The 12,875-nt window shown below is 35.7% G+C and overlaps 1 protein-coding gene across 2 annotated transcripts in view; it reads left to right on the forward strand.

The window, feature by feature from the left end:
* Positions 1-10,786, forward strand: part of SMC2 (structural maintenance of chromosomes 2) — a 66,616-nt gene extending 55,830 nt beyond the window's left edge. Inside the window, exons 23-26 of one of the 2 annotated variants that reach the window (XM_042964078.1) lie at positions 2,588-2,748; positions 6,466-6,613; positions 7,624-7,800; positions 10,462-10,783. In XM_042964078.1, coding sequence (XP_042820012.1) covers positions 2,588-2,748; positions 6,466-6,613; positions 7,624-7,782 — 468 coding nt within the window. In that variant the 3' untranslated portion in view covers positions 7,783-7,800; positions 10,462-10,783. Of the gene's footprint in view, positions 1-2,587; positions 2,749-6,465; positions 6,614-7,623 lie in introns of both variants that reach the window. The other variant, XM_007089254.3, reaches the window with a different exon arrangement.
* The last annotated feature ends 2,089 nt before the right edge of the window (positions 10,787-12,875 follow it).

The following is a 12,875-nucleotide window of genomic DNA, read 5'->3' on the forward strand; positions in this document are numbered from 1 at the left end:
TAAGGGAAGCAAAAATGATAAAAACAGGGAGGGAGACAAACCATAAGAAACTCTTAAATATAGAGAACAAACAGGGTTGCTGGAGGAGTTGGGGGTGGGGGAATGGGCTAAATGGGTAAGGGGCATTAAGGAAGACACTTGTTGGGATGAGCACTGGGTGTTATACATAGGGGGTGAATCATTGGAATCTACTCTTGATATCATTGTACTATATGCTAATTTGGATGTAAATTTAAAAATGAATAGGTAGGTAGGTAGGAAGGCAGATGGATGAATGGATAGATAAATGCATACATACATAGATGATCTAGCCTAAGATCAGATAGCCAGAGGTGGAAAAACTGGGATTCTCTTTTCCTAAATTAAGACCAGTTAAAATTGCCTTTAGTTGCCAACTCCTGTCACCCTTGTTGCTCTAAATTTGGGGCAGTAAGCAAAGAGGTTTAGAATTGTTCTTCACTGGATTCTCATTCAACAAAATCCCAAGTACGTTTGTTTTGTTTTAGGACAACTTTGGCAGATTTCACAGTTCTTTACTTTTGTTTCTGCTTCCCTAGTTGCATATGTTTGTCTCCTTTAGGATAATTCCCTATCCACTTATGTGGAAGTTTTCCTGTATCCATCCTAGCAAAAGACTTCATTCAGAAGATTCCAAACATAGTTACTATGCTGTTTGGTACTTTAACAGTCCCATGCCTCTGGGATTTAATTGGGCACCTTGCCTCTTTTTTGCTTTTTAATTCTGTAATTATTCTGAATTCTGAAAACTTCATTTTTAGTAATGGTAGTACAATTATCCCTTTCAGTCACCTGGTTTTTAGTACCCTAGGACTTATTTTCAGTGTTCCGTCTCCCTGTGGTGTTTGTCTCTTTTTAAATGGATGCATAAAGTGGGCCCCATTACTCTTGTATAAGTGTGGATATAACACTAGGTCTGAGAGGTTTTGTCTCTTGTTTTCCACGTGATTCCTGGATTAATGCAAGTACAAATTTATCCTTTAAATTGATGTTCCCCCAATTTCCAGAGTTGTCTCAAAGCAGGTAAATTTATTGAGTACTTATATGTCAGGGACTATTTTCATAGTAATTTTCTCACTTAATCCTCGTAATAACCTATTGAGGTAATAGTGTTATCAGTATTATATACTTCCTTCTGGCTTCTAGCATACTCAATTCACAAAGCCAGAGTATTTTCAGCACTGGCTGTGTCTTATTTTTCTATTTCCTTCTTAACCATATTAGATTTCCAGAATTTGATTGCATTTCATCTTTCATCTATCCGTGAATATAATGCATTTTCTATCTTGAATAGGGCTATATTTTGCCTATAAATAAGTTTCTCTTTTCTTCTTTGGAGGAGTTTTCACTTGGGTTCAGGGTTGAGTAGCATTCCACTATTTTAATCCTCTCTTTAGTGTCTTTCTCCTGCCTGGCCAAAATATTAAAGAAAAGCAAAAGAACCAAAACTGTTTATGAATACTCTGCTATCTTCATCATTCTCAAAAAAAGACAGCGGTCCTCTCCCATTGTGGTGAACCTCACTTAGCTGTAGAAATGTATCCCAGATGAAACTAAAACCTGTTTCCTCTGTGTAGGGTACTGCCCAGCATGTATTCAGTTGCTCTTATGACTGTATTCCTTGATAAATCTGTATTCAGTAGCGCTGATTGTTGGTATGTAGAGGTCCTTATTACTACAAATATTCGTGAACTGTTTATTTGCACTTGAATTTAGAGATTTCTCTAGAGAACATGACTGTCAGATCCTCATGGTTGTGCATGTGTATGTATACACTCTCAGATTTCCTGAACTAAGGTTATTAGTCACGTATTTGAAGACAGGTGGCCAAATTCTCAAATCAAGTGTGTATGCACAAAAATTACCCAGTTTCAAACTAAAATATTGACCCTAAGTCTCTCGGTAATCTACTGGGGCTTGATGGGATAAGCCAAACAGCTTCTTTAGTCTTTTTCTATGTGGGTCCAATCCTTTTCCTGTCTTTTGACAACTTCTTTGGCTGAGACACAGCCTATAGAAAAGGACCAGTCAACACCTTGAACAGATCTGGTTGTTTGATTTCATGACTCTTTTTTTCCTAGACCTTACCCTCATCTTGGGCTTTTTAAGGTTAGCTGATAACCACTGGCCTATCAAAGCAGTCAAACGAGAACAAGATTTAGAAGAGAATATGTTATGCTAAAAAGTTTGTTTCTGCTTCTCCAACTCCAAGCTCAGTGTCTTATACAGTTGTATGTCTCTCAAGATTCCTACAGTATGGCCTACAAAGGTATCAAAAGTTAGAGCAGAGCTCAGTAAATTATTTCTGCAAAGGAACAGGTAATAAACATTTCTGGCTTTGTGAGCCATATAGTCTCTGCTTCAGTTACTAGAGTGTTGTTTTAGTGCTAGCAGCCATAGACAAAACATAAAAGAATGGGCATGGCCAGATTTGTCACATAGGCCATAATTCGCCAACACCTGAGTTAGTAACAGACAACAAAATGCATCTGCTGGATTGAATATACACATATCAAAATTTGATTCTTTGAAAGCCTTCTATAATATTTTATTTATTTATTTAATCCAGGTTAACAAGGACTTTGGGTCTATTTTTTCTACTCTTTTGCCTGGTGCTAATGCTATGCTTGCACCACCAGAGGGGCAAACTGTATTGGATGGTCTGGAATTCAAGGTTGCTTTAGGAAATACTTGGAAAGAAAACCTAACTGAACTTAGTGGTGGTCAGAGGTGAGTAATCCCTTTACAGATTTAGAATTTCTCAATCCTTTTTTACAATCCATCATCTCATTGCCCACCTATTTGCTGTTTTGTTTTGCTTAGCTATCTTAAGTGTAGAATTTAAGGAGGTTAATATGTAAGACTGCAGATTGTGGTTAGAACTTGTGATTAAAAGAGTAGGCAACAAAGGAAATAAGGGTAAGCAGCTAGAAAATGAGATGAAATGTATGAAAAACAATTGATTTCAGACATTGGGAAATTAGTAGCCCAAGAGTATGAAACCTGTGAGCAATAAAACAAAAGTGCTAAGCTCAGGGTTCATGTCTGCCTTTCTCCATAGAATTTCTGGATTGCAGATGCAGGGAGGGGGAATCAACACAAATCATAGTAGTTTCACTAAATTAAAGAAACAGATTAGAATTTTGGGAGGCCCCAGTAAGCTGCACCCTAGCATTCAGTTTGTAATGTCCCTGAAGTGAAGGCTAGTCTTTACACACAGCAAAGTTCATTGTAAGCCTTGAAGAAATCAAGCTGATCCTCATGTAACTAAAGTGTTTCTCAGAACAAAGCCTAATGCTTTTAAAGAAAGACAACAAAATTTGAGACTGTAATGGAACATAGTGTCTGGTATCTGATAAAAAGTACTGGACAGAAATCAAGAAAATGACATGTAACTTAGAGAAAAGTTATTCAATGGAAACAGACCCAGAAATGACAGGTGATGTGAAAATAGCAGACAAGGAAGTTATAGTATTACATTAATTAGTTCTAAGAATTACAAGGAGAAAAGAATGTGATGAGAAATGTAAGCTATAAAAAAAAAAAAAAAAAGAATTTAGGGGGCACCTGGGTGGCTTGGTCAGTTAAGCGTCCAACTCTTGATTTCGTCTTAAGTCATGATCTCACGGGTTGCAGGTTTGAGCCCAGTGTTGGACTCTGCACTGACAGTGCGGAGCCTGCTTGGAATTCTCGATCCTCTCTGCCGCCCCTGCTCACGTGTACTCTCTCTACCAAAATAAATGTTTAAAACAAATTTTTTTAAAGAATCTAGTAGAATTGCTAGAGATAAAAAATATGCCCAAAAGGAAAAGCTCACATGACATTAGCAGATTAAACAGTGTAGAAACGTGAGTGAATCTGAAGACCCGGCAATAGAAAGTTAAAGCTAAAGTGAGAAGCACAGAACTGTAAACAGTGACCTGTGGGGCAATATTAAGCCATCTAACATATATGTGATTGGAGTTCCAAAGAGAGGAAGAGATAAAGAAAAATACTTGAAATAATGGCCCCAAATTTTCCCGTTTTGATGAGTTCTATAAACCCACAGACTTAATGTCTATGAACCCTTGGTAGGATAAACACCACACAACCTCTCCCGTGACATACATACAGTAACACAGCAAGCCACGTTATATGAAATTGTGATTTGTCTTCAGGCAGCCAGAGGCATAGTATTACATACCAAGGAACAAATATAAAAATGACTTTAGGATTATTGTCAAAAACTATGCAAGCCAGGTATCTGGAACAACATCTAGAAAGTGCTAAAAGAAAAACGTGGCAACCTAGAATTCTGTGTCTAATCAAAATATTCTTCAAATGGAAGTCAACGTAAATATTTTCTCAGAAAAACAACAGCTGGAGGAATTTGCTCTCAGCAGAACCGTACAAGTTAAAGGAAGTTTTTGGATGAAGGGCAAATGATACCAGATGAAAAAAGTCAGATCTGCATAAAGGAATGAATAGCGTTGGAAATAGCATGCTGTAGACTTCAGGGAAGTTTTTTCCCAGCCTTACATGGTGATTCAGACAATTGGCATACTAAGGAAAAACTTAAGAGGTCATGTGGACTAACTCCTTACCTGCAGAGAGCCAAATAATTAAAGCCTACTGAGAGAAAATTGTGAATATTCACATAATTAAAGACAGTTGTTAATTTTGTATTTTGTCCCCTGTAGGATGTGCAATCTGTAATTCTTAAATTGTTCTCATGTGCCCTACAATGCCATCATGTAACTTTTATGTATGTAGAAAATACTAAGACCTGTTAATTTCCCTAATGAAGGCCTTTGCCATTTTTATGAGAACAGTACTCCCTGATTATATTTCATTATGATAAAATTCCTAAATATTTTAACAGTCTAAGACACCTTCCGGTGCCTGTTAACCAAAGTTGAATTCTACAATTCAAATCCCAACATCTAACTTTTTTGCCAAAGTCCTAGATAATGTTTTGAGGAGAACAGAAAATATATGCTTACTTTCTTTTTGAGACCTGAAAATTATTTCTATAATTAAGATGATACAATTTTCACATAAATACCATTATTTTAGATACATACCCAGCATACTAGTTTAACTCTTGATGAGAATTTTTTTTTTCTTGGTGAGGTTTTTTTTTTCCCCCCTGCAAAATTAAGTTGAAAGAAAGTGCAATGCCTTAAACATTTGGTACAGAGAAAGCCAATAAAAATAACTTTAGGTTGCTTGAGAGACCTCAGCTGCCCTTTATAGAGGTAGATATCAATCTCACTGTTGTTTTTTATGGTAAAGAAAAAAATCTAAGAATTATCATGATACCTGATTAGAAAAAAAAAACAGCTACAGTAATGGGATGGTTAGCTAGAAGAGAACTGAAAAAGAGCTATAGAAACTCAGATGTGTAACTGCAAATTTTAAATAAGGTGTATTAGGATTCTCCAGAGAAACAGAACTAGTAGGGTATGTTTGTGTGTATAAAAGGAATTTTCATCTTATCGTGGAGGCTTAGAAGGCCCACAGTTTGTTGTCTGCAAGCTGGAAACCTAGGCAGGCCAGTGGTATAATTCAGTCCGAGTCTGAAGTCCTAAGAACCTGGAACACTGAGGCTGAATATCCATGTCCCAACTCGAGTAATGAGGCAGGAAAGAACAAATTCTTTCTCTACCTTTCTTACGATTCAGGCCTTCAGCAGATTATGTGATGTCCAACCACATTGGAGAGAGCAAACTGCTATACAGTCTTCCAATTCAAATGCTAATTTCACCCAGAAACATTCTCAGACCCAGAAATAAAGTTTAGCCTAATATCTGAGTGCTCTGTGATCCAGTTAAGTTGACACACAAGATTAACCATCATACAATTGTTTGAATTTCTGACACTGGGAATTACTTCCCAGTAATCCCAGTATTATGGGATTACTGGGTCATAATCTATACAATTTACTCTTAAATGGTGCCAATAAAGAGTGTGTGTGTGCGCGCGCACGTGCACACACACGCACACACGTGCACACACATGCAGACATAGTAAAAGTTTGAAAGAGGGTACCTAAACCAGTTCTATTACAAAGATAGTAGCTGTTGACTGTATACTTACTTGTTAAGACTTCACTCGCCTGCTACCAAGGCATCTAATAGCAACTGAGGAAGGAAAGAAAAAAATTAACATGCTCTTTCCTTAAGGATAAGTGCCAATTATAATATCCTGATTATTTGACCGGAAAGAATGTAAACCTGTTTCAAGATAAATAAGTTTCAAAATAAAACTTGAAGAGAAAAACTGAAAAGCTGAAATAAACATTTTAATACCAACAAAAGTGTTGAACTTTGAAACTTTAAATTATTTCCATGGCAGTCTTTCAGCTAAATCTGCACTATCCATAAAAGGACAGCAGATTTGCTTCAGTATTTTGGTAAAAAATGATAAAATCAAATTTTGATAACTTTTCTTCTGGTCTTTTCTTAGGTCTTTAGTGGCTTTGTCATTAATATTGTCCATGCTCCTCTTCAAACCTGCTCCAATTTATATCCTGGATGAGGTAGATGCAGCCTTGGACCTTTCTCACACCCAAAACATCGGACAAATGCTGCGGACTCATTTCACGCATTCTCAGGTGAGAACCAGGAAGACAATGTCTCCGTGATAGTTTTCGTATAGTATGTGTTTATTCAAAAACTATTCTTTAGTAATGGCCAATACGAAGATATTTAGGATTGAAGAATATGAAAGCATTGTATCTCTTTAAATATACAGTGATTATTTACACATATGCACATTCGAATAAGGAAAGAAGGTTTGGTTTACTGTTACAGAAAGAGCCAGGCATGACAATTGTTGGTTGTATCATGAGGGAGAGTCTAAGTTTTTCATAATTAGAAATTAAATATGGTTAATGTCATTATTTTCTCTAGCTTGCTGCCAAAGGATACACAATCAAAGCAAGACTGGCTTAGGAACATACCTAGGCATCAGAAAATCATGTGGTACTTGATGGGGTACCCGTCATTTTTCCTGGGTCGGAAGTAGAGAAAAGCCCCTTTAAGAACAGTTAGTTTTTATTGAACTGTTGCTGCAGGAGCTGGGGCTGCCAAATATGGTTATATAGATAATGCAGTGTACAACTTGGGGGTTTCACTTAATCGTAGTTAGCATAGACTTATTTATTATGGTCCATTTTTACCAGGTAACAGTGAAGTGGTACCTATTTTGAATTCTATAAGTGTTCCATTTGACTAGTGGTAGTGCTGTGGGAACTTGTAGCCTTTGATATTTTTGCAATATCACAAAGAAAAATATTTCACCAGAGCATTTAGAGCTAGCAACAAAACAGTGATGCCAGCTGCAGAGGATAGCAACAAGCAGTCAACCAGCAGGAAATAGTAAACTTGGGTAATGAAGCACTCAAGGTAAAATTAAGACTCCTAAAACCCAAATATAGAAAGCTAGAATTCATTTAGGTGCCTAATATTATAACTATTTGTTACTTGCATTTGCTTTGAGCCACGCATTGAAAGAAATAAAATCAAAATATCTCTAGACAATTCTTAGTACCAGAATAAAAACAGGAGTGCTTTTCTTCAAATTACAAAATACCTTTTATGCTTTTTTTCTTTTTCCCTCAAGTTCATTGTGGTGTCCCTAAAGGAGGGTATGTTCAACAATGCGAATGTCCTATTCAAAACCAAGTTTGTGGATGGTGTTTCTACAGTAGCCAGATTTACTCAGTGTCAAAATGGAAAGATTCCTAAGGAAACTACATCCAAGGCAAAAGGACCCAAATGACCACCTTTGAAGCTAAAAGTACAGATTTACTCCTTTACCTTGACCTGTTTTTTAAACATAAAGACCTTGGGATTTACTTATTTATGTAAAATGTAATGTTGTTTTGTTACTTAACCTGTATTTTCTCTTCCTTTATGTAATCACTTATAAATGAACATAGATGCCTCTTTTCTTAATCAGTGTAACTATGGTCCAGTTACTGTGATTGTGATTTTATGCATGTCCTCAAATGTTTTTTCTTACACAATTCTTTATACTAGGGAGCCTGAGATACCTGGTTGGTGGTGCATTGTTTGTAAAAGCTAAAAATAAAAAGAAACAGATGGAATTAAGTTATAAGATAAATATAGCTGATAGTCAGCTTTTAATTAGTTTAATTCCTAAGGTAATATTAATGTGTTTTCTGTTGTTAAGAACGTCATTTAGGTAAGAATTATAAAGCAAGTGTCTGGACCAACAAAGGGAACACACAGGAAGCTGTTAGGCATGCACCAAGCTATTTGTTGTTAGTTCTGTGAAGATACAATGGCAGAGCCCTGATTGAGACCCAGATGGGAAACCTTTTGAAAGATTCTCTCACTTTAATGATGTTTGGAGATCATGTTTCTGTATGCTTAGTAATTGGTCTGTGCAATCTTAAGTTTTTAAAAAATCTTCACTAGTATTTTAATAGAAGCCTGGGAGAAGTTATGTTGCATTAAGTCTCCTCATGTTTTCAAAGATTTTTGTTATTAGCCTTTTCATAATCCAATTAATAACAGTCTTTTGGTGAATGAGAATGTAGAAGCCAGCAGACTAAACCAAATTTATCTTTTTCCTTGAAGTCTGATGCATATATAAATAGATCCACCCATTCTACTGAAAGAACTCAAAATTTGATGATTATTATATATCTTAGTGTCTTCTGCTTTCCAGGTCAAAAGGTTGAAGTTCCTTTAAGAACTCAAAAGAAGCGCTAACAAACACCATTTGGTTACTATGTGTAGTTCTGCATCACCAGAGTGTCTCCAAACTCTGAATTTTGAAAGCGCTCACATGATCTAATCTGATCTTGAGTATATTATTTTGGCCCTGTATCCCTTCTTGATACTCAGTTCCTTTATGTTACCCTTTCCCTAATATATGCTTATGGTTCTTGGCTTTGGCTTTAACATTACTCATCCTTCTCATACACAACTGAGGATGTCAGATAACATCCAGGTAACTGATACAATGGGACACACTGGAAAGGACTGAATCTGGAATTCATTCTGTCCACTATGGGAGGAGAGGGAGACAAAGTTATAAATGCTGAGTTACAGGAAGTCTGATTTCACCTATAACAGACAGGAGTTTTTTATTTCCTTTCAAATGTATTGAATATTATTTGCCAAAACAGTTTGGTCGGTTCACACTTGCAGTAAGATCACGTATCTGTTGACCACAACCCAGTCAGCACTGGCTGTTAGTTTTATTATTTCTGATTTACTAGTTATAAAATGGTAGTTCATTGCTGTTTTAACTAACATTTGATAAGTAACTTGTGAGGTTGAATATTTTGACATCTGAACTAATTTTATTTACCTCAGATTTTCTATTTGCTTCCTTAATTTTTGTCTCATATAGATCATGCTTTTTGATGATAATCCTCAAACATATTAAATTTTTATGAGTAATGTCAGTATATTGTGATTAGAAGACGACATGAAGGGGAGAGTCGGGGACCTTTAAAGTTCTGCAATAACATAAGTAACCTTTACAGAGCTCTTTCTAGACATCAGAGGCTATTCGTATTTGCATCTGTTTTCACATTTGAGTAAGTACTGTTGATCGGCATTACATAATTGAGGAAATTGAATTGACCACAAAAGTTAACAGACTTGTCTGTGGTGATAGTAGTTAGAGGCAGAGCCAAGATACCAGTCTTGGCAGTTGGGTTCCAGAATATTACCTTTCTGACAGTTTGAACATTTGTGTTCATTGTACATAATAAATTTAAGACACACCTGGGTGAGCAGTATGCACAACATGAGAAAATTATTTCTAGGAAGAATGTCAAACATTTGAAAAGGATTCCTTCTGGGTTTGGGGGGGGGGGGGGTTGTTTTGGCATTTCATGTACCCTAACAAATGCAAAAGCAAAAACTTGAGAATCCATTCTCTTCTGGTACAGTGAGGTAATCAAATAGGCCAACCACTCCCGCAATCATGTCGTCTGCAAATCAGGACAGGTTTTCTTCCTTTTTGATCTGTGGGCCTTTATTCCCCTTTCTTCCTGTACTGGCTTGAAGTTCCAGCACTGTGTGGTATAAATAATGAGAGCTGGCATATCTTCCTTTTCCCCAAAATTCTGAGGAAAGCATTCAGTCTCTCACCACCTAAGTATAATGTTAGCCATAGGCTTTTTGGTTTATATTCTTTATCAAGTTAAAGAAGTTTCCTTCTGTTCCTAGTTTGGTCACTTTTATCATGGATGGGTTATTGAATGTTGTTCATTGCTTTTTCTGCATTGATTGATATGATCATGTAAGTGCTTTAGCCTGTTAAGAGAATGAATTACATTGCTTAATTTGTGAATATTAAACCAGCCTGGTATTCCTGAATTAAACCCTGCTTGGTCATGGTCTATAATTCTCTTTATGTAGAGGCATACCTTGTCTTATTATGCTTCACGGGTAACTGCGTTTTTTTTTTTTACAGATTGAAGGTTTGTGGCCACCCTGCACCCACCAAGTCTGCCAGCACCCTTTTTCCCCACAGCATTGGTTCACTTTGAGTCTGTCACAGTTTGATCTCACATACTTTCAAACTTTCTCCTTGTTATATTTGTTATGGTGATCAGTGATTATGACTCACTGAAATCTCTGATGATGGTTAGCATTTTTTAGCAATAAGCTATTTTTAAGATACATACTTTTTTTAGACCTAATGCTGTTGCCCACTTAATGGATTACAGTGTAAATATAACTTTTAAATTTAAATATTGGTTTCAGGAGTAGAACTCAGTGATTCATCACTTACATACAACATCCAGTTCTCATCACAAGTGTCTGCCTTAGTACCCATAACCCATCCCCCAACCCATGGCCCTCCATCAACCCTCAGTTTGTTCTCTATCAGTAAGTCTTTTGTGGTTTGATCTCTTTTTGAATATTACTCAGCCATCAAAAATCAAATGTTGCCACTTGCAACAATGTGGATGGAACTAGAATGTATTATGCTAAGTGAAATAAGTCCATCAGAGAAAGACAAATACCATCTGATTTTAAGAAATCAAAACAGATGAATATATGGTAAAGGGGGGTATAAATAGAACTTTTATATGCACTGGGAAAGCCAAAAAAATTTTTTTGCCTTGTTTTGCTTGCTGTATTATAGTATCAAACTGAACCCAAAATGTTTCCAGGTTATGCCTGTTTTATAGGATTCTGTTTGCTAATAGCTTGGTTGTGATTTTTGTGTGTGTTCATTAAGGGCTTTCATCTGTATGGGTTTTGTTTTGTTTTGTTTTGTTTTTACTGGCTTTGTTTGCTTTTGGGGTAATACTACATAAAATTAATTGGGAAATGTTACCTCTTCTATTTTCTGTATAATTATATAGAATTTGTGTTAATAATTCTTCAAATATTAGATAGAATCGTCCTATGAAACTCTCTAGGCCTGGAGATTAGGGGGCGGGATGGGGGGAATAGAAATATAATTTCTTTAATAGTTATGGGAATGTTTAAATTATCTGTTTTACAACAAGTGATTTGTGATAGTTTGTGTTTTTTGCTGAATTGTTCCATTTCATCTAAACTGTCAAATTTGTGTGCAGCAGTCATGGTATTTCCTCATTATCCTTTTGATGTCTTCAAGCTCTGAAGTTATCACTTGTTTCATTCCAGATATTGGTAATTTTTGTTTTTTTCTGTCAGTCATGATGGAAGTTTGTCAATTTTATTGTCTTTCGAAGAACCAGTTTTTTATTTCATTTACTTTATTGTCTTTCTGTTTTCATTTACTGATTTTGTCTCATTTCCTTTTTTCTGCTTTGGGCTTATTTTGCTCTTTTCTAGTTTTATGGTAGAGGTTTAGATTGTTGATTTGAGATCTCTTTTTGTAGCAATTAATGCTATCATTGGCCCTCTTAGGTAGTAATCTTTTAGCTTCATCTCACAGATTTTGATATGTTGCATTTTCAACTTTAACTTCAAAATATATTCTAATTTGCTTTGACATTTCTTCTGACTATTGAATTCTTTTGGAATCTATTTAAGTTTCCAGATAGTTTGGGATTTTCCAGGTAGCATTCTCTTACTGATTTCTAGTTTGTTCTGTTATGTCAGGAATCAGTTTAATTGTTAAAAAAGGATAGATTTAGAAAACAAAATAGGTACAAATTCAGTGGTCTAAGGTTCTACCTTAATCTATATTCTAGATAAATAAAAAGTAAACCCAAATTAAATAGAAAGGTGGAAGTAATAAAAGGTAGATGTCAACATATACAAGACAGAAAAACAATGGAGAAAATTAAGCTGACATATTGATTTTGTTGTTTTGAGAACCAGGTATCTGTTATTAGACCATTCAGGCAAACCAGAGAAATTACAAGTCACTAATATCAGGAATGAAAGAAGAGTTGCCACTGTGGCTTTTACCTAAATTAGAAGGATGCAAAATTATGATGCTTTTCATGCCAGTAAATTCAATAACTTAGACAAAATGGAAAATTGGAAAAATAAAACTCACTAAAATTGACAAGAGTAGACAGAACTTGAATAGCTTCACATCTGTTCATGCAATTGAAATGATTAAATATCTTCTCACAAGGAAAACTTTAGTTCCATGTGGTTTTATTTGTAAATATTACTATTCAAAGACAAGGGGGGGGGGGGGAAACACTTCCAACCTGTTATAAGGCCAGGGTTCTAATACTAAAACTTGACAAAGACATAAAACAAGAAAATTACAGCCTGGTAGCCTTCATGGTCTTAAGAGCAAAAACCCTGAAAATATTAGCAAACTGAATCTGATAACATTTACAGGTGATAATAAGCCATTTTCAGTTTTTTTTCAATAAATGGTACCAACAGCTAGGTATTTATACAAAAAAAAAAAAAATTGCCCTTCAC

Source organism: Panthera tigris, chromosome D4 (assembly GCF_018350195.1).
Source record: "Panthera tigris isolate Pti1 chromosome D4, P.tigris_Pti1_mat1.1, whole genome shotgun sequence".
Classification (NCBI taxonomy): Eukaryota; Metazoa; Chordata; class Mammalia; order Carnivora; family Felidae; genus Panthera; species Panthera tigris.